Below are 26,894 nucleotides of genomic sequence, written 5' to 3'. Positions count from 1 at the left end.
TGATCTTTGATAAATTGGGGCAACTGATACCAACAGGAATTACACGTGCCACTGATGCGTGCTATCGGAGTTGTGGTTTTGTGTAATAAAGTATGATCAGCAGTGGGGAATTCTCTAAGGGGGGAAAAGATTAATTAAACAAAAGTGCTAAGACATACCTCTCAAGAATAGCAACAACGTTATCCTTTACCGAGGAAAAATTAAAGTATGTGGGTAAAAAGTATTCCACATATTTTTACAATATTCTTATCTACTTAAAACAAATTATTTCTCCGAGAAAGTACCAATGCGTACAGAATATTAAAATTTTATCAAGCCAAAAAACGTACAATTAAACATCGATGGCAGTTCTGTACAATTTCAATGATCTAAAATGATAATAATTGAAATGAAACAGTGTCGCAGTACGTATTTAAATTATTCATGCTTTTTCGAAGTGGAAATTTCTTTTGGATTTTTTCCTGGTAATATCATCCTCATCAATAACATAATAATCTTCCGGATAATGTAGAGAACAATGATAAGACATATAGTGAGAAATCCATAAATGTCCAATAGGTGTAATTGCCACCAGGTCAGTTTAAGTGCCGGTGATTTCAGGATTGGGCGGTGTCTAGCTACGTATTCTACCCAATAGACAGCGGTGTCCATAGCGCTCATCGGTCGATCTAAGAATAGTTCAGACAGTTTCTCCACATTTTTCCTGAAAACAAATCATTAATTTCATTTGTAAATGAGTTATGAGCATTGTTGGACGCCTCCGAAAAGGGGTAAAACCGAATAAAAATAATTGCCTGTTGGACACTAGTTAAACACTAGTTTTTATAGACTCCGCATAAGTACCAAAAATTTTATGCGAAATTATCAGAAAATTTAGGATTTTTTAGATTATTCTGTCTCCCCTTAAGAAAATAATAAAAGAGTAGAATCTTCTTTACTTATAACTGGGATCGTTGAGCACAGTCTTCACAGCATTTGTCAGTATATCGCCAGTGATATTATCGAGGTCTAGACAAATGGCAATTTTCTTGCTTACATAGGATGCCAGATTCTTTGGTTGATCAACAAAGAAAGGAATGCCAACCATAGGAACTTTATACACAATAGCCTCTTGCGTTCCCATTAATCCCCCGTGAGTGATGAATAATTTAACGTTCGGGTGTTCTAGAGCAACACAAAATTGATAACTACTTCAGGTAATTGTTATCTTTAGTCAGTGCTACAAGAAATTTCTTTTGCAATGCATTGAAAAAAAATGATTAACTCAACTCACGTAATATAGCTACTTGCGGCATCCAGGGTGCTGACTTCACATTCTTAGGTAAACCAGGCAGAAGAGTCTCAGGATAACGTACCTTGATAAGAGCTCTGACCGGTGCTATTCGTTCAAACATTTCGTAAAACGCCCTGACTAATTTCTCCGGGGAAGTTTCAAAGTGCACCATCGATCCGAATGTGAAGTAGACGCAACCGTGGGTACTCTCATCCAACCATTTTTGCAAGTCCTAAAATTAGCCAAAAATTATTTAAAATAACCAATGGCTCTATTGATCAAATCCAACTCTTCTCATAAGCTTCATTTGGATCTACAAAAAGTAGGCATGTCAAACATTTGACATTTCTTTTAAATTACGATATATTTATTGAAAACTGGACACTAGTGAAAGTCGAATTAATCTGCTTTATAGCTGCGAAATTCAAAAGGTCCTTATGACGATATATATTCATATTAAATATATCCATTTCCAGGCACTCACAGGTGACAACTGTTGATCACCATTCGCTACATGCAATCCCCCAACTTGAATAAAATCAGGTGTCGTGGGCCGGATATCGTTGACGCTAAAATGCTCATTAATGAGCACCAGCGATACCTCATCATACAGCTCCTTCATGGTTCCCAATCGTCTTCCAAAATGCTTCTCCACGTACTCCAACTGTCTGTCCATGTGATATCTTATTTGTGATTCAACCATATGAGTAATGAGTGTGTTACTCAGTCGTTCCCAAAATGTCATGTATTGACTGCTGTGTGCAAAAGTACTCGGTATGTAAGAGGGGTTCATAGAATTTCCAAAGGGGTTCAGCAGCCAATCCACTGCTGTTAGAGAAATTATTCCCACAACAGGTGCGTTCAAATGCTGTCCAATGGCGATGTAGCAATCCGCGAAGCCTAGCTTAAAGACAATGGAATAATCTATTTGCGAATGAGGCATAGTTATGAGTAGTAGATAAACAGGGGAGACCAATGCTAGAGATCATAATGTATTGGCCGTAAAGTAAAAAGCCAAAATACAAATTATGATTGACATTAGAGAAGATCTGGGTGAGCCAAAGTATCGATGAATATTTTACCTCGACAATTATCACGTCGTACGCTCCCTTCTTAGCTTTCAAGACCTTCTGCACATTGGGATTGTTGAGCGACTCACAAGCATCAGTCCCGCAAATTCTCAACAGGTGCTCGACACATAATCCTCTGAATTCCAAGGCTTCGTTATAAGTCATATTATTGGCAAGGAAGAACGGTCCATGAGCCTTGATGTTGATATCCTTATAATTGGGTATCGGCTTCTTCTGGGGGAACATTCCTATGACATCAACTTTGTGTCCACGTCTCGCTAGCTCCTTCATCAGGCCTCCATACATGAGAAAATGACTGCTCGACGTCAGGGGAAAGATTCCGAGAATTTTGAGAGCGCTGTGTAATTCACTTTGACATGATAAAATAATAAAAAATAATGTTAAAGAATGGAGTGAGGCCATGCTAATGCCACCTTCGTTGATTAGCTCTGAGGCTTGATATGGTTACTAGCCAGGCTTCACAAAATCATATTCTCTTTATAGTATTCTGCGTGTAATATTTTTTCAACTTAAATTCTGGGTCATTTGAAATTCTTATCGTCGGTAATTTAAGCAGTGCAGAGGTGGAAAATACAGATAAGTCAATCAATTTAAAATGCTGAGTTGAAGCCATATAATTTCCACAGATAAATTTTTTAATTTGAATTTCACCCTTATCATTGTGTTATCTAGCCTCCCATGCAGATAAATTTGGGTCATTCGAAAAGGCTCCAGAAATATTTGAAATAATGTTTGAAAGATTGTCGGGAAGATCGGTGTGATGATGAAGAAAAACTATCTGTATAAAAGAAACTTGTAAGGATCCAAATATTTAACTTTATCTGTAGTTAAATGAAATAAGTTGATTTACCTTTGAAATAGCTATTGAATAACATCTCAAACTTTATGATATTTTTTAAAACTTTAAATAGATAACACATTGACCATTCGGTTCATAGTATTTTGTGATCTTGTTGTGCATAACTGAATAATGGATGTCCTTGGTCGATATGTTCTCGCGTATCTCGATTCATTGATCGTTGCCTTCCTTTTTAGAAATTAACGATTTTAAATAGGTATTTTTATTGTTAGGCATGATTGAAATTTGAACGAGTCATCCAACTATTGGCTCTGCTTATAAGTCAATGCATTACTTGAATACTGTCGGCGATTCTTGTGAACCACGTTCACCCACGTAAAGGCAACAATTTTAGCAATAATGTAGAGGGTCATGAAAATGCAAATTACGATAAATCCGTTAAAGTCCATCGGATAGAATTCCCACCAAGCCAATTTAACGGCCGGTGATTTCAATATTTTTCCATTTCTTGCCGTATACTCGATCCAGTAAACCGCCGTAACCAGAGCCCTCATCGGTCCATCCCGAAATAGTTCGACATATGTATTTCTTATTCCAATAGATAATCTTCGTTGACAATTTAAATAAATGAAGTAATCCTACGCTCAAGACAATACTAAAATTTATTATCATACTGACATAATTTACATAAAGTAAAATGACATACATCAAGACGACGACTCTCATTCGAGGACCAAGGAGGAGTGAAATAATTTAAACGAGAAAGAAAAGAGGGAAAACTAATCATTAATCATCGAATGTTTGAGTATTTACAAGGATTTGTATCCTCCAAAAGTTGATACTTCAACAGGAGTTTTAAAAAATCTAATTATGTTGAGACACAGAGCTCAGAACTTATCACCTAGAAATTGAAAATATTTATCACTGATAGTGTTTTCACTTTAGAAGGAGAAAGGATTGCAATGATTTTATCCAGAGTGTGATAGAAGCTGCGCCAGTTATTGTCCACAGTAAAAACAACCAAATCTCCCCCCCGTGTGGAAAAAATTCTGTTGTTTGAATATCTTGGAGTGATTTTTTGACGAATCTTCGGATGTTTCACTGAAAGACCCTTCAGAAAGATATTTGAAAGACAAAAAATTTTCTACACGGGGCACGTGAACGCAATACTCCTCTCCGATAGTTCCACTTGTACCAACATCTCCAAGCGATTTTCAATTAATCAAAGGATGCGTGTCCAGTGTATCCAGTGTATCCTCAGTATCCAGTGTAATCGTGCCAGGGGGTCCTGGAGGCTCTGTACTGGCCCCCGCCATGAGCTTCAGGAGTCCTGTAGTACTGGACAGATCTAGGCCTCTCATCATTTTCCGGGATCTTTCCAAGAGGATTGAACTGTGTGCTGGGAACAAAGCTCTTATGCCCCTGCTGTCCTCCCTGTGGATTGAAAGGCCTCGAGATCTTGTAATTATTATCCGATGATTGTAAAATTGGATCTCGGATCAGCTGACGATGAAGTGGAAGGACAAAACCGCTGGGGAGATTGGACTCTTGATTGAAGGATGGTGTAAGTGCTTCGTTGAGGGTCACATCGTACTCGCTCTCAGGAATATCTTGAAGTTGATGAGACACTTCATTAATTCTCTGCTTGCCGCCAGGTCCGCTTGGTCCAGTAACGTCAACTCTGTTGGCTTCAGTCGTATAAGAGCCATAAGAACTAGATGTTTCTGCGTGACCTCGAATCTCCTCGGCGTTCCAAGGCACTGCAGGCTTTCTCTCACTCTCATCTTCATCAGGCCTTCTCTGAACACCGTTGAAGCCTGCATTATCAACCTGAATGACATCACTGTCTCTGGTCTCCTCAATAGGCCTCCTCGCGACAGGTCGGTCGAAGTCAGGCCTCTTCTGTTGGGCCTCTGTTTGGATCACCTTGTAAGCATCATAAACTCGCTTGTCATCGACTCCAGAATTCCGTCTTTCATCCCCTGCTTTCTCAGGCTTTCGACGTTCTTGAGAGTCCGGTGAATGGTTTACCTCTTTTCTAGATTCAGGTGCTTTGCCACCAACTGGATACAAGCCTCTGGGGTTGGGATTCCCCCCGCGTGATGGCAGGAATGGACGTTTTACGATTCTGACGGCGGTCCTCGGTGGCGGGGACGGCGGATACTCAGGTTCATCGTAGTAGTCATCAGAGTACTCCTCGGTTTTCGTTCCTTCTGCTTTCGAGTGCTCATGATCAGACGACGGCTTGTCACCTTTCGTAGTTATGGGTTTTCCACTGTAATCGTCATCTACAAGTTGCTTATCTGATTCTTCAGGTGGTCTCATTGTCTCCGGTCGTAGTGTGGTAGTTGTCGTCGTTGTTGAGGTTGTTGTTGTTGTTGTTATTGTTGTATCTCCGTGTTTGTATGATTTCCTGGACTCTTTCAGCCCATCCACTACCTCATGGTCCCTTCCATCATTCACGCGATCCTCCTTCTCCTCTCTATCCAGTGGACGTCGCCCCGCGGGTCTCGATTCCCGTTCAGGTACTCTATCTTTTCCTCGGTCCAGTGCTCTATCTCTGCTGCGTTCATAGTACCTCTCCCTTGGGCGATCTTGGTGTTTGCGTGATCTGATTTCCTCGCCATCATCGCGATAGCGACTCCTTTGAAAAAGTAAAGAAAAAAAGCCCGTTCCTTTCATTCCAATTTAATATTGAAGGAAAGCATGATTGATTTGTCATATGTCTTGCTGTTTATTCCGAGGTTTAGTAGATTTAGATCATTTTTGTTTCTCTGTATTTTCTTATGTGGATACGCCTATGGGTTCTATCAAATCTGGGGGGTCAATATATTTTCAGATAACTCAACAAGTATTTTATAGCTTTGAAAAACAGACAAAAATACAAATGGAACAAATAATAAACAAATTGTTTCTCAAAAGGTCAGAGAATTTCGGGGAGTTTCTATGGAAAATTGGACAGAAGACAAATATCCCTTGAAAAATGCAAAAAATATAAACGAATAATCATATACGTATCCACGTATAATTACAGCTGTATCAAGGAGACAGCTGCCTGTAAATTATTCGTGTACGTTACCTTACCTGAAGGGTCGATCACGTTCCCGGTCTCGTATGTCCCTAGGTGTATCGTAAAACGTTCTCTCTCGTTCTCTGTACGGTCTCCTCGGTCTCATTGGCCGTCGTGGGCGAATATCTTCTAGCTCGTCATCATAGTAGTCGTCGTCGAGGAGTGGTGCTTCGGTAGGTCGCTTCCGGGTATCTCCTATTTGTCATATTAACATATTACATGACGATTTGGGCAAGTTTTGAGGATCAAGAAATGCAAAATCATGATTACCAGCGGGCGGTTGAACTGATGTCGCTTTGTAGGCGAATCGGTCTTGTTCGGATAATGGTACAGGCCTTCGGATTTTAGGAGGTGTTCGTGGACGCGCGTAGACCGATGCTGCTGGAGCTGCTGGTTTTACCAGGCTGTCTCCGGATGATGGGCCTGATGGCGCCGTTGGCCCATCTTCGTCATAATCGTCTTTTATGGGACTGAAAAGGACGTGCTAATGATTTATTTCGAGTCTTCGATTAAATAGGAAGTCATTGTGACAGTTGTTGTTATGTTGTCCGACTAATTGTCTTACACTACTTACACTTTCTCATGACGACGGTCATCATCCCCCCTGTCGTCCCCTCCGTCATCAGGATCCCGTGTTCTGATGGGCCTGATGTCCTCATCAACGGGATCTCTCAACGGTCTTGTGGGGTCCCTTCTATTATTCCTGGGGTGGAATCTTTCCCGGGGGCTACCAATGCCAGGATCCCTTTCGTCCCTGGCAGGTCGCTCAGGCCGATCGGTCTCCCTACGCAGCCCATCCCTCTCCCTATATTCTCTGTCACGATCTCGTTCGCGATCTCTTCTCATGTACTTTCTGTCCTCGTAATCGTAATCATCTCGTCTATCATAACTTCCCCGGCCTCTTGGACGATCAAACTCATCGTCGTAGTAGTCCTCCTCATAGTAGTCGTAGGCAGGGCGCCTTCGGAAGGGGCGTCTCCTCCTCGTGGGACGATTACCTTCACCCGATGGTGGAGGTAATGTTGTCGTTGTTGTTCTCACGGTTGTTGTAGTCGAGGGCGTGGGCGGTGGAGTGGTACTCGCTGCTTTGTAAAGGGCATCATTCCTATGCCAGTACTTCTTGGAATTGGCGCAGTCAACCTCTGACGCAAAATGACATATGAATGTCTTCTGATCGAATGCAGTAAAGTTCGCACAGAGGAAGTCATAACGCGTGCCGTAGAGACAATGATGGTACACCTGAAAGACAATAGATTTTTTTTTCTTGTTCAAATTGAAAATCTTCAGGAAATCGTTCAAAGAATTTCCCGAAAAGTATGAGAAGGATTTTCTTGAAAAAGATATGATGAAAATCTTTGAAGGACAAACTGACTCCCAAATGTATTTCAAATGTACTATCTATAGATATTTGTCCAAGTTTTGTCAGTGTCATTGCAAAGTGTAGATTTGTGGGAGATTATTCGTAAGAAAAACTAATAGCGAAGGGAAAAATTTTTAACAAAAGAGATGGATTTCAACACACTTTTCACTCTGGTGTATGGCTTTCACACTGGCGTTTGCCGAGGCCTCACGGTAATTGCACATAGTGTAACACATATTGTTCCTCTCGTGCATGTTACCGCTTGGAATTCCCCCCTTCCCCCCCGGTGGAACACCAGAAGTGCGTGTAAGATAAGTAACTTGCGGTGTTTTACTATCTGAAGGCATTCAGAGCGCGTCCAATAATAACGCCGAGTTGAAGAGAATTCTTCCTTTTAGAAAATATCGTTTACGAATTCGGTAGAGAAAAAAAAATAATAAATAAGTTGTGGAGTTTTGAAGTGAGAGCATGGTCGGTGCTATTAGGAATATGTATATGTAAAGTACATTGTCATACAGGGTAGTTTTGATTTTGAAAAATGATAGAATGTTATTTCATTGAATTTTAATATCAATAATGGATGAATGGCTTCTTCATTTACCTGACACTTGTGTGGCACACTAGCATAAAAACCATCATGCAATCCGTCACACTTGAAGTCAATTTCCTTGGGTATACTATCATAGAATGGATATTCACTGAGATTGTAGCCGTTTAGTTCACGAGGCAAATTTGGATCCCATATGTAGTCAATCTGTGGTATTCCAGTTAAGGTGTGACCAGTCGTTGCATTAACATCTCCGGACAGAGTCGTCGCCTATTGACAATTGGAATATTTGATTTATATTAATTATTCAGCGACTCATCAAACGTTAAATAACCAGTTTGTTACATCCTCAGTTTCATTAATGGCGACCATGACATATTGAAAGACACTCAATCCGCCCAGTGGATGCGCCATTCAGAATTTATTCTCATTTATTCTCATGGGAACCAAAAAATAGAAAAAAAATAAAAGATGGAAATGAAAATTTGAAAAATAAAAAATCGATTGGAGAATGCATTGCTAATTCGTACCCACGTACAAACAATTCACTTTTTCACTTGTTTATTTTTCGTCCAAGTATCAGTTTAATCTCATGAATTACATTTGCAACACGAGAGGGAAAGTGAAATCTATTATTCAATTTTATTTCTGGAATTACTCACCTCAACGTCTTCGCTATCGTCAGGCGCTTGCGTTGTTGTGCTTGTTGTTGCTATTTTGAATTTTTGTCTGCTGGCTTTCACAGCGTCTGATCCAGCGAAGGCCAAGAAAATTCCTTCAGCGAAAAAATATCAAACATTTCATTGACTTCAGGGCGAAATTGCATTTAGATAGGAGATAATACGGATAGTATCTCACTGGATAATTGCGAAAAGTCTGGCGAAGCATCTGTTGCAAAATCAGAACTAGAAGGCACTAATGATGCAACTTGTCTCGGGAAGAGGAAGGAAAAAGTGGGGTGGGGGGTGGTTGAGAGTTTAGAAAATACGTTGGGTAATTGTATGAAAATTGGATCAAGGCTGAGTGCATCTAACTTTGACATTACGTGTGCTGTCAAAGTTAGACCCCCATCACAATCGTTCTCGCATTTTTTTGCAAATCGGTTTAAAAATACTTTCAAAATTTCGACCCTCAAAATGGTCTACTAGTAATACTGAAAAATAATTTGATACAATGATTATTTTTTCCAGTAAAGTATGGGAAGATTTTTTATTCTCTTTCTAATTGAACAAGACATTTATTTCTAATCATTTTACCATTTCACACCAGATTTTTTAAAAAGTTAAATAAATATTAAATAAAAAGTCCCAGCTTTCTGTTTAATTCACATCCGAACGTCACATCCTCGTTAAATCAAGAAACCTATAAAAACTCATCACCAAATGTGAGAGTGATCACCACCATAATCATCATCTTCATTCTCCAGAACAAGTCCAACCACTCGTCGCAAAATTTTTTTACATTGTTTTTTTCAAACTTTCGGAAAAATATACGTCGTGTGAAAAATAAAAGGCAATGCGCGAAGGCTGGGAAGCCGGGTGAGCGGACGGCCTCGAATGAAAAACACGTTCACAAGTTTTGTCGGCTCGTGTAACGGGATCATGTTTTAAATGTTTTCATTTTTATATCACCATGGGATTTGAGCTGATAAACCACACCAATATTACTGGGCTCATAGTGTGCAGGAGAGAATCGAATAAAAAAAAATTAAAAAAAAATCAGACGGCTTGCAATACAGTGAGCAATAACAAGAAGTTTGTTACGATATGGGCGTGTCAGTAAAACAAGAAATGTACCTTTCGCATCGGTCAATTGCTAAACCCCCTCCCACCCTTGTTTTTTTTTTCATCAACAACTTGTGAGAGGAGGAAAAAATGGTGTTTTAGTATGCCCAGAAGGTTTCTCATTTATGCAAAGTGCACTGCGTTCCGGGAGAACTGTTGGCCTTCGCATCAGACACAAGGGACAAAGCAAAAATATTTAAAACATATTGGGATTTTTTTTTTACCATAAAGTGTGAGCAGTAGCCATCTCCTCTCAAGCATGTTTGAAGCTTCTGGAAAACAAATAAATAAAATAATGATTCATTTACACAAAATAAAGTCTATGTCAATTAACTAAAATTTATTCAATTCAGATCCCTTATTTCTCGGAAAAGGCCCTAAAAATTTTGACGAAATTTATGAAATTATTACCGACGTATAAAATGTAATAACATTATAAGCGGCAATACTAGAATTTTTTTAAACAATCCCATGCCTGTGTTAAACCGTTCTTTCAACTGACCAAAATCCACCTGAAATATCCAATTCCTTTACGTAAACGCCTGTGGTGTAATTTAACAACTACGTGGACTGAATATAGATTAATGAGAAAGGTTCAGGCCTGATAATTAAATCGATGTGGCTAAATAACGAAAACTACACACCTCAAATTACTGAATAATTCCGAGCGCATAATATACCAGCCAAGATGAAGTTATATACCCACACTTTGAAGAAAACTAATAGGATTACCTGTGTAACCAGCAATACGGTATAATGATTCGTTGGATGCGCTTGGGACGAAAGGAGGTGAGGGATGTTTTAAAAAATGTGTACAAGTAACTGGTGATCCCCGAAGCTATAATCCACCAATGACCGAACCGAAGGAATAGGTGAAAACTTTCTCTGGTGCTGTCACCATTGCTAACCATATAATGCAAAAGGATAATGTGGGTGTTATATAAACCCTGATATCACGTAATACACGGGCGTTACTTGGGAGTGATTTTTCGAACAGATTTATCACTCTTTTATGAAAATTAATGAGAAATACTAGTTCCACGAGGTCAGTATAATAAAGTACTATTTGAAGTATGAAGTTGACCATTTACATTGACCAAATAATCAAATAACTATTTTATTTGTTTTATTTGTATGAATCGGAAAGCATTAATAGTCCCCCAATATGTGGAAAAAAATTCCTGTTTGTAAATTTATTGCAGGCAGTAGAATGGCAGAGGGTGTCGTGAATTGTCTGAAAGAGCAGGTTCATCGATGGAAATCTTTTTTCAACTAATATTTATGCAACTTCAACTGGTGAAATCCTGTTTCCTTTGTAATATATGTTTAATAACTCCAAAATTGGAGGAATAAGTAGTAATTTATTAAATCCGGAATATTTGTTTTAATCACTTGCGGGATCTTGGGGAGGTATTTGATGGTGGTGGTGATGATAATGACAGGTTGTGACCTTGTCTGGTGATTAAATGGAATCCTCGAGGCATGCACGATATATGAATGTCGTCGTACAATTTTCATCTACTTCCGCATTACGACAGTTGACCAGGCGGCTTTTTAATATCCGAAACGACTGCGGACTGATCATACAGGTGTAACTCCCTAACTGTGCTACCTGTAGTCAATGTGTAGTCAATGGTGAAAGTAACCTTGCAGACAGGCAGCGTATATTTTTATCGCTCTGGTGTGTTTATTCATTGCTCATGGACAAACTAGAGTTGTTCGAATTAAAATGTCAACTCGTGAAAAGGAGTCGCTCAGTGCAAATAGTTCAAACATATGAGAAATGGGGAGAGAAATGGGAATTGTTTGATTTTCACTGAACAATCTGGAAAATTTCAATTTTTCCATCGAGGGAAATTTTATTCCGTCAAGGCAGTAATTAATTTGAATAACTAATGCCTCTTGAAAGGTCATTTGCGACATTGACTTGATTTAACTTGAAAAAATTGCGCCATGTGCTGGTTTGAGTGGTCATTTCTCACTTGTAAAATTTTTACGTGATGAGAAAATACCCACATTATATAATACACATGATGACTGTAGTATATGAAATTGGTAAATAAGAAGGGAATAGAAAAAAAATTAAAAATCGAGCTTGAAATTCTCTCGACCGGTTACTGAAATAGTTCATTCTCCGTTATACATATGTTTCATTTTACCGAAGGGCCGTTATTCCAAAACGTGATGGCCGTCGCGTGTGTGACATATGAATCAATTTGGGTGTAAAAAATATAAGGAAGTGACATTACTATTGATGACTTTATGCTACTTGGTTACCTCAGCACTGTTCATTACGTTACGTCTCGTACATAGCGGTACCCATCAATCTCTAAAGGTCAAACGTATCGAGCATTAGTCGTGTGAGTGTGTTGTGTAAGTGTATTATAATTTAATAATTCACTCTCATTAAGTCTATTTTCGGGAGTCCCGCGAAATTCTCTCACTCGTTAACTCTCACTTTATATTCTAGTTGATGATTTTTTGTGTCAAGGGGAGATGACTACCAGATATTAAGGACGTTCGTGAGGCTTCAGTACGGCGAGAAATTTCAATTCTTTTCCTTTTCCTCCATGCTGCATTGTACCATTCATTTTCGTTTTTTATGTCTGCCGGAACTTGTACGCCACGTGAAATCATGGATTTTTCCAACATTTTTTTTGCACTCACTTGATTCGGGGGGATTATCGTTTTTCATGAAGTACTTTATATCTGCTGCTGAACGTTGTGCTCGACGTGCCGAGACGTTATAGAGTGCATTGAACCGTAGGGGAGTACATGCTAATTTAATGCAGAAAATGTTTGTTCGCTCTGCGTTAAAAAAAAAAAAGCAAAAAAATTCACTGGGGTTTAGAGTCAGCGAAACCGTTCCATAATTTTCGAATTACGTTTCTCAATCTGAGTATTATTATTATTATTATTGATTATAAGGATTTGAACTTTGGAAAATAGATTCTCGAAAAGTTAAAGTCACATTGAGCTCAAATGAAAGCCCTCGCACTTAATGCGAAAAAAAATACTCAGAGAGTTGGAATATTGTCAATGTGTTTTATTATTATTGTAAATATAAAATTCAATTCTGTTGTTCCTTATATTTGAACAATGTACTTAAAATTCACAACAAGTGAAAATTTTTCCCTACATGAATTCATTCACTTGTAAATTCCCTTGTGAATTGTAGAAATTGGTATTCAGTGTAGTTGAACGATTTGAGGTATTTTCACTCTCGGTTTTGAACGCCAATTGTCCAACCATAACCGCTGATTTATCGTGAACCTGGGATTTTATTGTGTAAAGGCCGTTGCAACAGAACGAATACGTCATATTGATTCTAATATTTTTTTTGTGCCTTTCGCCGGAGAAATTGTCTCAATATTCAGCTGGCATTTTGGGAGATGAGTGGAGGTTCCGGCGAACAATGCACCAAGCGCTGAGGTGAACTACTTAGCTGCTTCCTTTCCACAGTCAAGCATAGATAATTAGCCGGGTAAAGTGCGTCTTCCGGATGTTTTCCTTCGCGTTTGTCGTGGTGGTTATGCGTTGAGCGATAGTAATTTTCCCGTTGATTCCATTGGGATCGGTTCCAATTGCCGTTGCCGGAGAGCTATGGTTTCTCAACGGGGGGAGTATAACTAACTTTCTGTATTTAACCAGTCTAATTATCATAGAGTGGATAGGTTGGTTGGGGTTAAGAACCAATTTTTTTTTCTACCGTAGATGCAATTCCAAAAGCATTATTTTTAGTGTAGTCTATGTCTCATATTTATTCTTTATGGATTCGTTATAAATTTAAAAGGCACTTGGACAGACACTTCATTTATCTTGGAAACCCAATGACTCTTGGATTCAACCTCATTTAATTTCTTTAAAATTAAATACAATTTCTTTTATGGGAGATGGTTGAATCCGCAGTATAACGTTTGTCAAGCTGTAAAATCGAATTGAAAGTCCTCAACGACTATTGAAAAACCAAGACCACGTGAAAATAATGATCAGTACGTCCTCCAAACGATTCCCAATAATCCCGTTACCATAAAAAACTGGTTGAACAAATTCCCGGAGAAATGAGACTCATAATCATTTTTCCATGACTTAATTTCACCTTCTCCAATTGACTAACTCTTCACGTGACCATTGGGCTCTGTCAACTTTCTCAAGAAACCATATATTTCCTTATACCCTCGAACAAATGTCATGATACGAGAAAGGCCCAGGCGAATAAATAACGAAAACTCTTATAATTTTTCATACCGTTGAATGAAAATCCCGCCGAGGTCTTCTCCTCCTGGTATACTCCAAAGCTTACATGAATCCGCACTTGTTCACAACCACCACTATTTGCACAATCTCCAACGGAGCCAGGGGTTGACGATACTAGTGGCACTTTTTCAATCAGCACCGAAATTATTACCAATTAATAGATAAATTGATACCACTAAGGGAATTACTGGATAAATCATGAACGACGTTTAGAAAATTTCTCGGATGATTATTCGCCGTCTGGGGCCGGCTCTGGGACTGAACAAGTGGAAGTGGAAAACACCAGGAGCACTTATCCCCCTCCGTTGGTATCCAACTACCATTTGAGAGCTTTCTACGACGACGGATTCGAGAGAAGTCACTGTAGTGGGGATAAAGAAACAGCATTGGCGTAATTCAACATCTTTTGTATCTCTCTTGGGTTCCTTTCTCTTGGCTGGTGGAGGTGCTGAAGGAGCTGAGCAGTAGCGTAGTGATCCGAGGGGTTCTCCAAGAGGTGAGCTTTTGGGTGGTGCTGGCTGGCCTGGGCCTCACTGGGACTCATCGGGAAGCCCTTGAGGAACCAATTCAAGACGTTTAGGAGGCTCAGAGATGGAATATTTTTTATTTATAATTATTGCATTCTTCATTAGTCTTCGACCTACTCCAGATTGCCTTCGGAATGAGCACATAACGTTGGTATTAAATTCTACACAATAGCCATCGGTCGTGTGGTATTTTTTCTCTAAATTCCCGCATCTCTGAGGCATGTCCTCGTTCGCTTGCGGAATTGATGAAAAATTCATGTCCCATCACCATTTCCCACCCCCCGGAGGCCCAACTACCCTTAGACCCCTCCCCCCCCTCCCATGTAAGCCAGTCATTGAAAGTAAAAGTAGTCCCGAGAACCTCCTATTCTCCGTCCCATAGAGTCACACCAAATGACGCAGGCGACATATCCAAGAAGATGCGGCGAATTACGATGTGCCCCGGGGCCCTAAGAAGTCCACATAACAATCTACCTACGTAAATACCTGTAATGCAACTAGGTTACATCCTAGAATATCAGCACTTGTCAATTCTTGAATAAAATTTCGTTGAAAATGTCACAATAGAGGATTTTTAAAGGGCTTTGAATTTCTAATTAATTTCCAAATAAAAAGAGAAAGGCTCGTGTTAATGGACTTTTAATCAAATTTATGGACGGAAAAAAAACAGAAGCATCGTATTACGAAATACGCGTATGTGATTTTCGTGAGGTACACTAATGTTCGATATTATCGTGAGAAATGAGTAAAAAGTTCTGACATCCTGTTTTTACCAAGCCACTCGACTTTCTTTTAAACGTCTTTGACCTCCAAAGGACGTCGAGTCGTTATTTTTTTAATAATTTTTATTTTTCACGATTGACTTTTTGTGGGAGTTGTGAAGGCCGTTGGGAGAAGACCCGTCCCGAAGATTTTACACCCGATGTTGAGAAAGAATTTCTCGGAAAGGATCGTTCATCATTAGAGGGGAAATTTCCAAAAAATATTCTCTACTTTTCATTTCAAAATCAAATTTGTAATGATATTTCCAATAAATTCTTGTCTTAGAAATTAAGAATAATGAAATAGCTATTATTGAGGCTTATTAACAGCCAGTAATTAGAATTTAATTCATTCATTAGTTTTTTTAATTTTAAATGGTAATATATTTTGATTTGAATACGAAAAAGTGATCTCCAGCTTATGGAAGGTTTATGGTTCGAGTCGGAGGCTAGTGATCCGAAAAATATTTTTATCACATGCCTGAAACATTACATTATCGCACTCACAGTGTGATGGAAAAACCTGCTTAGCAACTAATTTCTCAACAACGCCAATAATATTTATATTCATTAAAAAAAAAAATACAATGGTCTGCTAGTTTTTTTTTTATATTGCCATTCGATTTAATTAGCATTCTCTTCTCGCATGCTGTTGTCAACGACAATTCCTCACAAACACTACGTGACCGAAATCTCGTAGAGGATTTAAACACTTTGGAAAATTCCCCCGAGTCGCCGATTAACATCTCCGATAAATTCGATAATCCAAGTATTTAGATTGATGGAATTTCGATGTGTCGAAAAGCGTATCGTTTTTTTTACCGCTTCGGGAAAAAGACTTTCACTGTGATTGATCGTTGGAGGAGTGGTTGTAGGTGGAGGGGCAAGAGAGGAGTGTATCGGCGTAACAAATGGTGCATGTAAAACACATAGCGAGGCCTAAACGGAAAGTGTAGCGAACGGGAGAGTTTTCGGTTCTGAACGCTGGGGCGAGGCGACCCGATCACTTAGCTCCGGAGTCAAGTCGCCCGTTGGGCCACTCACTTTCTATTGCCCAATCATGCCAAGAAATCGCCAACATTACAGGGGAGGGGAATATATATTATACTATACAATTCAACCTCGATTGACATTCACATCGATTTCGCTTTTTTGGAGACTCATTGGATTTTGTACTTAGATATAAATATAAAGTCGAGTGTACTTTGCGCAGCATGATGCTAGTAGTATATTTGGAAATTTATATGAGGATGTGTTCCCCCAATTCCTTTTTAAATCGTCCAAAATTACGGATTAGGAAACCGGATGTCCGGAACGGTAGACTAAGGATTCAAATAGCCACCCTAATTGTTGTTCGTAAAATTGTACTTTTAGTACTCATTGCGATCCACTCAACAAAATTTTTCTTCAATTACTTGTTAAGAAATTTTCATTATCGGCAGTGAATAAGAAAAACGCCGACACTCGAACAATCGCCGCGGGTAAGTGACTTAAATTGAATTAAATGGAAAAAGATAACACAATAATTTTTGCTTTCCTTTTTTTTATTCAGTGCATAAATATAATGTATAATGTATCATAATTTATATTCTGTTCCCGAGGGCGTCTCTGTACAAATCATCATTAATGCCATAAATCCTTGGGGAATCGTTGCAATCCACCTGCAATTAAAATTCAGTCGACGATTCAAATTATAATTGAGAAAAAATAGTTTAAATTAATAACAGAAAAATAAAAATAGCTTAATAATGAGAAGATGTTGGTAACCTTGAACCACCAGTCGCAGACGCGAGTGGTCTGACTGAAGACCGTGCCATTGGGGCACAGAAAACTGTACATTCGGCCGTTTGGCAGACACCAGTGCCAGACCTGACATCTTGCTTCAGGATCTGCATAGTAGCCGGGTAATTTATTTCTGCAGTTGAAACTGAGTCCGAAGGGAACGGAATTATAAATTGGATAATCCACTCCTGGCCGATACCCATCAACTTGCTGGAAACATTATAATATAAACAACACTACTTGTATTTGAAAGATCAAGAATTACTTAAACTCGGCAATGAGGCGAATTCTTAATGAAAGTCATTGTGAAAACAAATTGTCTGATCATGTTTGATCCTCTAATTTTTTATTTACAATAATTCCATGAGAACGTGAAAGATAATTAAGACTTCTTAAGAAGTAAAAGGACCAGGAATTTTGTGAAAAAATTCTGGGACTATGTTAGACCCATTTTTTGATGGAAGGAAAAAACGAAAAAGATCCAAAAACGACAATAATTCAAGGAATTGTTTTTTAATGAGTCTCGATGAACATCGCTAATCAAGGTCTTGATTGTTACTAACATCTGAGCTTTAATGTATTGACCGGAAAACATGGCCTCCCAAGCGGATCCCAATGTTGTTATCATTGTACAGGAATTTACGTTATAACTACAATTCATCATCCAACGTGTGATGGTAGCACTGATCTCAATTCGATTGGAGCAACTTTATTGTTTCTCCTGTCGTATTCACCTTCCGGTGAAAATGAATGGATTGCGCAGTCTTCATACACGACTAACTCTCCTATTTTTTTATGACGCAGGTCCATCCTTTGTTTAATATTCACCTCCAACATTTCATAATTCTATTTTTGATCGAGATTGTGGACAAACAATGTTTATTACGAAATTACCTTTTCTTAATATGTCATTCCCCTTGAAAATGTAATTCTGACTGATATGCTACACAAGATTGTATTCCTCATGATCTGATTAATTATTTTTGTTTTTTAAAAAATATATTTTTTTTCTACTACAAAGATGACTAAGTTCGATTTATGATTAGCAGTATTTTGGAAAATTATGAAGAGGAAAAAATTTATTAAGAACAAATGAATAAATAAACAAATGAGATTCCATCATTACAAGGGATAATTGACTGATCTTGCGAGATAATTACTGAATGAGTGAAAATAATGGGAAGAAGTTGGCAAACGCAAAAATTTACGAAATTTCATGCGCGTAAAATTCAATTCATTAATTAACTGTGGGTAGACTGATTAAGTACACGATACAATTGTCCTTGTTACAAAATCGTGAGATATCTTCCTCAAATTGCATTCATTCGCAGTTATTTTTTCTGACTTCATGTGAATTAGAAAATCAAATTAGTAGAATTGGATTTTTTTCTCTGAAGTCGATCACATTCACATGCCTATTATTTTGTTTTAACTCACCGCCATTGTCGACTGATACAGGAGGGCCCCGGTACAGAGAACAAGACCACAAATTAATTGCGAAATCATCTAAAAATTTTCAAAAAAAAAATTGTTGAAATAAAATGAAAAAGCAATAAAAATTCAACTAAGTTCTATTGGAATAAAACGAAATCACTGGTCATAAATCCAAAACAAATTTAACAAATTGTTGACAATATGATGGTATTTTGTTGCAAGAAGTCTATCATGGAAAAAATACACTCTTGAAATAGCAAACAAAAAATCACAGGAAAATAAATCATCACTCCATCAAACCTTTAAAGAAAAATCTCAACCGTCATTTATAATTTTGTATTTATGTTTTTGACAAGTTCCTCATAAAACGAATTCACTGTCTCCTCCTCAATTCTAAGATGCTCCAGTACAGTTGGTATATATATGCTCTCAGGTGAAGACCCATAGAAGAAGAGGGGATGTTCTGAGAGCTCCTCTTACAAGTGTATCCCACCCCTTCCCCAACTGAGTGGCCATGCAATTCTATCGCTAATCTAAATTCTGTGGAGTCTCGGAATTGTTTTGGTACGATGATCGTTGTTGCGCACAGCTAGGGTTCTGTATTTTGTAATAGTCAACGTCAAAGTTATCGTCCAACATAAGAGGAGATGCCATAGTTCGATACAGTGTCAGGGGTCGGGGAGGAACTTAGCATTCAGATAATAAAGAATTTACCTATTTTTCCCAATATAACGTCAATGATTATGTCAATAAGTTTAAAAAATATTTTTCCATATATTTTATCATAATCGGAAGAATGCTTTTGAGGCTGTGTGGCCTGCACTACTTTATATCACACTGTCTGACTAACCTCATACTTTAGCTACTCCGTCGGGACGATAACTAGACGATTTTGCATCATCTGTTCAAAAAAGGGAACTGTTGCACAGGGATTTTTTATCAGACATTTTCATACAAAAATAGGATTCGACATTCTTGAAAAAATTGTTTATTTTGCGACTCGGTCGAAACGATTGTTCATTTTCTGACAAAACAAGGAAAATTTTGATTGTCATGAGTCCCGGTATTGCCCCATTTTCGGACATATTTTATTCTCGCGATTATATTTACTCAGCGGTATTTTTGTCTTCATATGAATGAAAGATGGAGAGATTACCACAGCTTGGCTTTAATTCTCACTGAAACGGAAAATCCTTGTCAAAGATGGAAATCATCGCAACCGAAATTACAGGGCATTTATATCAGTATTCTCGATCATCAAGGTCGCAACACACTATTATCAATTAGTACTCCTGACGTTGTCTATACGCAACGACGTATTACATTTTCCCTGACTTCAAATGTGCTTTTGGAAGAATTATTTCCCAAATTAGGGATTGACATGTCAATGGCGTAACGGTGATGACTTCCGAGACATCTTTTCAGTCGTTTCTATCACGAAATTTTCTCACCTATTCGTTTGCAAGGGTTTCGTGGGTCGGGGGCTATTAAATAATTAATTATGATGGTTAAATAAATAAATAACACGGCTGTTACGAAATATCCACGGATAATTTATGGATTAATTCTGGTATTTCCTGATGTCTAGTGACTGTTGACGCGGTTATACTGATTAATTACGTTATTAATTAAGGTATGCGAAATATGTGTGAGAGAAAGAGAGAGAGAGAGTAACCTGAAATTTTTTTCAGAAGATTAAGTAACGGAAATGCAACACTTTCAGTTTCTTTCAATTGTTTATTTATCATATCAACTACCTGTATAAAAACATTTCTCTATTTGGTAGCTTTCAAGGATTTTTTGAAGAATTCTTGGAACCTTATGGCAATAATATTCTCGGTGATGTCAAAAACCCCGAAATTTCCATTAAAAATTGTAAAATAATTGAATCAAGGCTGATAATTAAGTTACCTCTAATCTCAAAAATGTTTTACGACTTGTCGCAATCACCCGACAACGTATACCGGTATAAAACCGTTTATCAGTGACACAGAGGCAGGCGGTACTTTTTTCCGATTCAGCCTGCCAGTATTCAAAGTGTTCCACATTTACCAGCAGTGGCCGTTGCGACTCACTGAGCGACGCACGCAAATACATATTTTTTTTACTCACCTTACTCGAATTTTATTCTAACACCGTCAGCGTAAACGGAATTTATTATCACCAGGAAGTCGGTGCGCGTTACAGGTGAGCATGAGATGTAATGTTGGTGCTCGTTTCGGATAAGAGATTTTTTTTCCAAATTCTTTTTAATTCTCTTGCGTGGTGATGCTTTTTTATTCGTTTAATTGATTGATTCGAAGTGTTATTGGAGATTACGTCTGCTGAAGAGGCCAACAGGTGTTTATGGGAATGGAATTTCATGCACCTGGTGGGTAAGTTGTGGACGTGATGGGCTGAGGTTGAACGAGGTGAAGATTTTCTTTAAAAAACAGCCGGAGTTCTCGTATTAAAATTTTAATTTTTTCCATAACTATCGAGTTGTTTTTCTTCATCACAATAATTCGAAAAGTTTCTCTCTTCCACAGCAGGGCAATGGAAAAAATATATTTCTCCATCCCCCTGCATTCTGATCCGTTCATTTACTTTTTTATTTTGGTGCACGGCCGAGTGATTTCGGACGTTACAGTCCCGGAGGCCGTAAACTTCCTGCCCAACCGTTTGTTATAAACACTGTTTATAAGCGTCACTTCCTACATCCCGCCGATTGTCTCCATAACTCTTCATTTCTCTTTATTGTTACTCACTCCTCTCCGATTCGGACCATCGCAAATGAAAAGGCGAACATCATACACGGAGTTGCATTGTTGATGCTCTTGTATCGGAAATACTCGTGGATATAAATTAAGTGTAATTCTGACAATAGCGCAAAATAAAAAGAAAATATACATATCGGAGGAGGATGGGTAGATTAACCCCCAATGCGAAAATGTGGCACGCTCGATGGCACACGGTCGTTACCATTATTTTTATCGTGTCCCTCTTCTTTTTCGAGGAAGTACTGTAATGGGCTTTTTTGCCCTTCCGGTGTGGATTATCCAGACATTTTTTTACTCCGAGTACAAGTTGTTCAGTTATTCTATCAAAATTCTACAGTAATTGTAAGTTTGAATTCAATTTCAGGTGGAATTGTTCCTGGAATCTTCATTTCAGACTGTCACTCACATGTCAATGACATTTAGATTTTTTTTTAATTGACTTTTGGGAATTAAATATCGCTGGCCTCTAAATTATCATTAGATTAAATATTCAGACAACTCGCTGCTTGAATTTTCCAATCAGGGAATCATTTCACTGTTATTTTAATAAAAAAACAAGTCACCTTAGTAATAATCCAACTCTCTATCAGTATTACTATGACGTCACGATAATATCACACATCGTTAACCACAATCGCCAGATTCTCAGAATTATCATCTTACGTGATAAAATGAAGCGATTAATCTTTTCTTGTTATCATGAAAATTCAAAAATTTAACGGACAGTATCAGGATATTTCCAACGTTTTGGGCACCGGAAAACAGCTGTCAAATAGGGCGCACGTGCTCTCTGTATTTTGCACCTGACCACATCCCTCGGGCCCATTACGCTGCCTTTTTTTCACGGCGACAGGGCCAATGGGCCCATTGAATCGAGCCTCCGTTGAGTCGTCTGTGTAGCTGAAGATATCTCGGAAAAAATAATAAATAAAAATCGATTTGTTTAACGAGCAACGCCTCGAAAATTGACACATAAAACTCAATCAAAGAACTCATGCATGACCTCTTTAATGGATATAATAAGATTATGAAATTTCCACTCCAGTCACTTCTATCCCAAAACAACAGAAAAGTACATGTGAAAATTATATTATATATATATACATGTATATCAAAACGTGTCTGATTGTCGGTTGAGATGGAATCACGTATTCAAAAAATTCTCTTACCTACATAATATCCGGATGAAGGGAGGTTGGTGAGGGGGATAGTGCGGACACAGGAAGTGAGTCAGGTGCAGAAATCGTGGGGGCCAGGTAGAGTTGGCAGGTTCATGTGAGAATTAAAGCACTCATTACGTATTCAATGCACGTTCCAGGTGACCACTTGACGCCTCAGTCAATACTAGGTGGGCATTAAATTCTAGCCACGGCCAGTAAAATCCGAGATTTTAATGGTTTCATTTTAATTCTCATTGTCATTTTCAGGAAGAGATGGAGAAATAATTGTAATTACAGAGCGCGAGCGGTGTTGGCTTACAATTACTTACGCAACTGGAAGATTCACTAGTTAGAAGGTTATCGAGTGTTTTTCAATATTCATAAGTACTTTGACGAGAATTTTCATTTTGTAAAGAGAATGCGATTTTTTTGCCAATTGTTACGTTAATTGAAGCAATGATTGTTGTAGTTAATTACCTGGCTTAAGCGAATGGTCGAAATTATTGCAGTGTTTTGGAAAAATATGAGGAATATTGTGATGTTCCAGGTAATCATTGACGCAGATGCCATGGAGGATGGAGATTTTAGTTCCACCAATCGCACTGATAGGGTCCTCAGCCACGTTAAAAAAATAGTGAAAAATGAAGTGCACGAGAAGGTGGATGAGCAGGACGCGGACAACCCTACAGTCTTCTCCGTTGGGGAAGTAATAAAAGGCGTGGCTGAGGGAGGTACAACGTCACCGGAAACCGGAAGCCACCGGCTGGCCAACAGTCGCACCGAGTCCTCTGGATTCTCAGTCACTCCACAAACTCCGGACATACCTAACGTCGTTGAGTATCACCTCAAAGTTCAGTCGTCTAGTGTGAACAAGAATACTAATGTGAGTGGTTTTTTATCTTCGGTTTGTGATCTGCAATTTGTTGTTCAGTGAAATGAATTTTGTTAGAGCTGAAGAATTTTAAATTTGTTTTTCAAAAATCGAAAAAGAAAACAACGAAGAACATTCCGTTCAGAAGTCAACATCGAAAGGTTTTTTTTATTGTTCGGGCGATGCATTAAATTATAAATAATTCAAATTTGAATTCGTATACTGTACACTATATTAATTCCTTATTGAAAATCATGAAATTTTTTAACATGTCATAAGAAAAAAAAATCACCGGTTTTAATTATTTTATTAGTTTGATTACTCATCACAATATTTATTGGTAACTGGATTGAAGCTTTTTACCGCTTTCCTGTTGAATTATGAATGCGTAGAATTCTCTTAAATTAATTCACAGTTATATTTCAATTTCCTATAGTACCAATAAAATCTCAACCGTCAATTAAATACGTTAAACAAAGAAAAAAATTTCGTCTAGGACGATCATCTCCATCACTTCATTCCACCAACATAAAATAAATTTAATACTTGATAATTTTTTTTCAGACACAATCCAACGAAATGCGTACAGACGTCTCCACCCCGCTCTCCTCACGAGAAAAGATGGTGCTTTCAAACTTATCACGGCTATCAATCGACAACAACGTATTCGAGGGCTCGGACGAATTGCCACAGGTGTTTCAGGTCAAATACCTGGGCTCCCACGACGCGCGTGGCCTCTGGGGCATTAAGCACACACGTAAGCCCGTCGACAATATGGTTGCAGCTGCTAAATCTCTACCAACGGACACAATTTTGCCTCTCGTAAAGCTTGTAGTTTCCAAAGAGGGTGTTGCCTTACTACCCCTGGGTAAAATAAAAGGGGAACCTACTATCTCCAAGTCGTATCCCATTGAGACAATCTCTTACGGCGTCCAGGATCTAGTCTTCACCAGGGTATTCTCCATGATCGTGGTGAGGGACTCGGGGAATTTTCGCAAAATCTCGCCCTTCGAATGTCACGCCTTTGTCTGCGAATCTAAGCACCATGCCCGACAGCTCACATACGCCCTGGCTACAGCCTTCCAAATTTATTCGCAGATGATTAAGGCATTGGGAAAGACTGAGGACGCCTCGACAAATGTCAATAAACGTTTCGCCATTGATTTGCGAACCCCCGACGAGATTGAAACCGATTTGACGAGAGATTCTGAAGCCTAAAGTCAGCAGATTATTAAATTTTATGTATATGAGATTTTTATTGCGCTGTAGATAGTGTTGAAGGTGTCGTGCAGGAGGACTTGGTCTGATTCGGATTCACCAATAGGTTTGAGAGCAGATTTTTTCGAAATAATATTGAAATTTATACAAAAGCTATTACAATCTGAAATTGATTTTTCATTTGAAATTCAAATGCTCAAGTCCAAGCAGAAATTGCTCCTCGTGCACACCTTTCTCCATTGAATCACATCAACGAAACTGATGTATTGACTTGACATGGACAACTCAACCCTGTAGATACATTCCCAAAAAAATTATTAATTTATTCCCATTAACTGTAACTTGTTCTTTTTGACAAATGAGCACGAGTGTCTTTGAACACTAATGGCTAGTTATCCAAAGATACTGATCAAAGAGAGTCACCAAACTCTCGAACTTCTCCTTCATTTTGCTAACAGCCAAAATCGATTGTGTATGTATGCGTGAGTGTGTGTATGCGCGTGTGCGTCTGTATATTCGTTTATGGACAAAGGAACAGGTTTATGATAAAATTATGTTTAGCTAATGAAAATGTAATGAACAATCCTGTTCAACCAATTATCGCAAACATATCAATTTACTGTATATATTGCGCATTTTGAAATTATATATTTTTATTTAGACTCATTAAGCGATTGATGAGAAAATTATTGTACATATATAGAGACACTGGGACATGATTAAGGCTATCTGCATTTGCTTTCTTATTACAGTATTAGTTGAATGATTTATTATGCGATATTAATTGGGGTATATTATCTTTGAAAATTTTCTGTGAAAAATAAATCGATTCTAATTATACAGATTTTGTTTCTAGGGACTCTACAGATCGTATTGTGTCATTCGTGGGGTAGCTTTTGCCTCCTCGGTTCGATTTACCCCTTCCTCGGGTATTCCCATAGAACGGAGTTACTGGTAATTCGTTATTGATGGGGTAATTAGAGGGGTTATAGGTCACGTCCTCTGGATTGTGCGGATTTTCAGTGCTTTCGGGTTCTTCCTCCTCTTTACCAAATTCTTTGTTGAGATCGTAATATTGATCCGACTCGTTGCAGGGGATTGATTCGTAGTTCCATGTGCAAACGAATGTCGCCTGGTCGATCCATGGAGAATAATTGTAGGACTCAAATTAATGGAAATAACGAAGGAAAGACTTTTTTTGTTCCAAAAAATAGGAAGAAAATTTCAATTCGAGTAGTGAGATGTCTGGAGAAGGAAAAAATGAAGGGATAAAATATTAATGTACCTGATTGAAGACCGTGCTCTCTGGGCATATGAAGCTCCATCTGATTGCTCCATTTTTTTGTGGTATGCAGACATGAAATATCTGGCACTCGTTATCTACGTCGGCATAATACCCATAAATTCTACCCTCACATGAAAATGTATCCACAATATTTTCCCGAATAGCGGTGGCATTGTTCGGAAGTCTCAGTCCAGCGGCTGGTGTTTCCTGGACATGAAAATTCAAGTCATAGATTTTCTAAAGCCACATTTTTCCAATTTTTTTTAAAGGTATCGGCCTTTAGCCAATCGTTATGTCACGAATCCGTGAAAAATGTTCGATTGACATTTGTCTACCCCGAGAGATGAAGGATCTATTCTACTCACTCTGAAAATCGGAACAGGTCTCCTACTTTTCTGTGCCTCCAGAGTCATGGAATTGGTGATAAAAACACTGGCAATCACTAAGACAAACCAAATCATCGCGTTTACGCGTTTACTCCTTCGTTGATACACCGAAGTTTCTGCACAAACTGATATTTTCCTTCATCGCATTGTGTTATATATGAACCTCCCGTAAAGGATCTTGAATCACGTATGAATGGTGGACTTCCACAATATCTGAATTGAAAACATAATCACGTTAGGTCTCCAGCAATGGCCATCAGCAGACAGTCCGTATCATCATTATCATCCATGCATCCGACGAAGGCGAGCTGATACAAAAAAATTCCACGAAATTTTCGGCTGAGGCTTTCACGATCATTCTTAATGATCAAAGCGTACAACTATCAAGGACCATCAATGCTAATGCACGGGTCAGGATGAGGCACCTTGGAGCATTGCCAATTGCACCTTACCGAAAACTCAGTGTTCTCTTTTTATCTCGACAAGCGTCAGATGAGAGACGAGGGCAGGTCACGGCGTGTGGAGGCCAG

General features: G+C 38.5%; 5 protein-coding genes across 13 annotated transcripts; 1 reads left to right on the top strand and 4 right to left on the bottom strand.

The window, feature by feature from the left end:
• The first annotated feature begins 69 nt into the window (after positions 1 to 69).
• On the top strand, positions 70 to 25,533 carry LOC135166853 (uncharacterized). 6 transcript variants are annotated; one of them, XM_064129512.1, is made up of 6 exons: positions 20,643 to 20,872; positions 20,989 to 21,060; positions 22,763 to 22,792; positions 22,872 to 22,960; positions 23,152 to 23,487; positions 24,040 to 25,533. In XM_064129512.1, exons 5-6 carry the CDS (start codon positions 23,173 to 23,175, stop codon positions 24,691 to 24,693), a joined length of 969 nt encoding a protein of 322 aa, XP_063985582.1. In that variant the 5' UTR covers positions 20,643 to 20,872; positions 20,989 to 21,060; positions 22,763 to 22,792; positions 22,872 to 22,960; positions 23,152 to 23,172; the 3' UTR covers positions 24,694 to 25,533. The 6 variants fall into 6 exon arrangements, with proteins under 6 accessions (XP_063985585.1, XP_063985580.1, XP_063985584.1 ...); XM_064129511.1 differs by lacking the exon at positions 20,989 to 21,060; XM_064129510.1 differs by lacking the exons at positions 22,763 to 22,792; positions 22,872 to 22,960 and having other exon boundaries at positions 20,638 to 20,872; positions 20,989 to 21,056.
• LOC135166850 (UDP-glucosyltransferase 2-like) lies at positions 292 to 2,836 on the bottom strand. The gene is made up of 5 exons (XM_064129503.1): positions 2,356 to 2,836; positions 1,758 to 2,177; positions 1,274 to 1,505; positions 939 to 1,164; positions 292 to 703 (listed from the first exon to the last, which is right to left on the bottom strand). The coding sequence occupies exons 1-5, from the start codon at positions 2,764 to 2,766 to the stop codon at positions 418 to 420; spliced, it is 1,575 nt and encodes a 524-aa protein (XP_063985573.1). The 5' UTR covers positions 2,767 to 2,836; the 3' UTR covers positions 292 to 417.
• Positions 3,807 to 14,496, bottom strand: LOC135166844 (zinc finger CCCH domain-containing protein 13-like). The gene is made up of 8 exons (XM_064129496.1): positions 14,173 to 14,496; positions 10,149 to 10,196; positions 8,803 to 8,915; positions 8,195 to 8,410; positions 6,808 to 7,472; positions 6,504 to 6,703; positions 6,248 to 6,428; positions 3,807 to 5,807 (listed from the first exon to the last, which is right to left on the bottom strand). The coding sequence occupies exons 2-8, from the start codon at positions 10,183 to 10,185 to the stop codon at positions 4,421 to 4,423; spliced, it is 2,799 nt and encodes a 932-aa protein (XP_063985566.1). The 5' UTR covers positions 10,186 to 10,196; positions 14,173 to 14,496; the 3' UTR covers positions 3,807 to 4,420.
• LOC135166857 (U-scoloptoxin(01)-Cw1a-like) lies at positions 16,996 to 23,102 on the bottom strand. 4 transcript variants are annotated; one of them, XM_064129524.1, is made up of 4 exons: positions 23,082 to 23,102; positions 18,689 to 18,757; positions 17,237 to 17,461; positions 16,996 to 17,130 (listed from the first exon to the last, which is right to left on the bottom strand). In XM_064129524.1, exons 2-4 carry the CDS (start codon positions 18,755 to 18,757, stop codon positions 17,053 to 17,055), a joined length of 372 nt encoding a protein of 123 aa, XP_063985594.1. In that variant the 5' UTR covers positions 23,082 to 23,102; the 3' UTR covers positions 16,996 to 17,052. The 4 variants fall into 4 exon arrangements, with proteins under 4 accessions (XP_063985594.1, XP_063985592.1, XP_063985593.1 ...); XM_064129522.1 differs by lacking the exon at positions 23,082 to 23,102 and adding an exon at positions 20,597 to 20,742; XM_064129523.1 differs by lacking the exon at positions 23,082 to 23,102 and adding an exon at positions 19,400 to 19,506.
• On the bottom strand, positions 25,529 to 26,592 carry LOC135167070 (uncharacterized). The gene is made up of 4 exons (XM_064129922.1): positions 26,552 to 26,592; positions 26,344 to 26,500; positions 25,979 to 26,185; positions 25,529 to 25,825 (listed from the first exon to the last, which is right to left on the bottom strand). Exons 1-4 carry the CDS (start codon positions 26,590 to 26,592, stop codon positions 25,529 to 25,531), a joined length of 702 nt encoding a protein of 233 aa, XP_063985992.1.
• Between the last annotated feature and the right edge of the window lie 302 nt (positions 26,593 to 26,894).

The sequence above is a fragment of the Diachasmimorpha longicaudata genome, chromosome 10 (genome assembly GCF_034640455.1).
Source record: "Diachasmimorpha longicaudata isolate KC_UGA_2023 chromosome 10, iyDiaLong2, whole genome shotgun sequence".
In the NCBI taxonomy this organism is placed as follows: domain Eukaryota; kingdom Metazoa; phylum Arthropoda; class Insecta; order Hymenoptera; family Braconidae; genus Diachasmimorpha; species Diachasmimorpha longicaudata.
The sequence above is the reverse complement of the archived record's forward strand: the minus strand, read 5'-3'. Positions and strand labels throughout refer to the sequence as shown.

Excerpts from the sequence above, each read along its gene's own strand:
- LOC135166850 (XM_064129503.1), bottom strand. The coding sequence starts at position 2,766 with ATGGCCTCACTCCATTCTTTAACATTATTTTTTATTATTTTATCATGT. Across the intron at positions 2,178-2,355 it reads ACGACGTGATAATTGTCGAG|CTAGGCTTCGCGGATTGCTA; the intron begins GTAAAATATTCA and ends ATTGTCTTTAAG. Across the intron at positions 1,165-1,273 it reads GCCGCAAGTAGCTATATTAC|AACACCCGAACGTTAAATTA; the intron begins GTGAGTTGAGTT and ends GTGTTGCTCTAG.
- LOC135166853 (XM_064129510.1), top strand. Across the intron at positions 23,488-24,039 it reads GTGTGAACAAGAATACTAAT|ACACAATCCAACGAAATGCG; the intron begins GTGAGTGGTTTT and ends ATTTTTTTTCAG.
- LOC135166844 (XM_064129496.1), bottom strand. The coding sequence starts at position 10,185 with ATGCTTGAGAGGAGATGGCTACTGCTCACACTTTATG. Across the intron at positions 8,916-10,148 it reads GCTACTGCTCACACTTTATG|GAATTTTCTTGGCCTTCGCT; the intron begins GTAAAAAAAAAA and ends TTTTCGCTGAAG. Across the intron at positions 8,411-8,802 it reads ACGATAGCGAAGACGTTGAG|GCGACGACTCTGTCCGGAGA; the intron begins GTGAGTAATTCC and ends AATTGTCAATAG.
- LOC135167070 (XM_064129922.1), bottom strand. The coding sequence starts at position 26,592 with ATGTTTTCAATTCAGATATTGTGGAAGTCCACCATTCATAC. Across the intron at positions 26,501-26,551 it reads TGGAAGTCCACCATTCATAC|GAAAATATCAGTTTGTGCAG; the intron begins GTGATTCAAGAT and ends AATGCGATGAAG. Across the intron at positions 25,826-25,978 it reads AGAGCACGGTCTTCAATCAG|GCGACATTCGTTTGCACATG; the intron begins GTACATTAATAT and ends TGGATCGACCAG.
- LOC135166857 (XM_064129524.1), bottom strand. The coding sequence starts at position 18,757 with ATGATTTCGCAATTAATTTGTGGTCTTGTTCTCTGTACCGGGGCCCTC. Across the intron at positions 17,462-18,688 it reads TGTATCAGTCGACAATGGCG|CAAGTTGATGGGTATCGGCC; the intron begins GTGAGTTAAAAC and ends TAATGTTTCCAG. Across the intron at positions 17,131-17,236 it reads TCTGCGACTGGTGGTTCAAG|GTGGATTGCAACGATTCCCC; the intron begins GTTACCAACATC and ends TTTTAATTGCAG.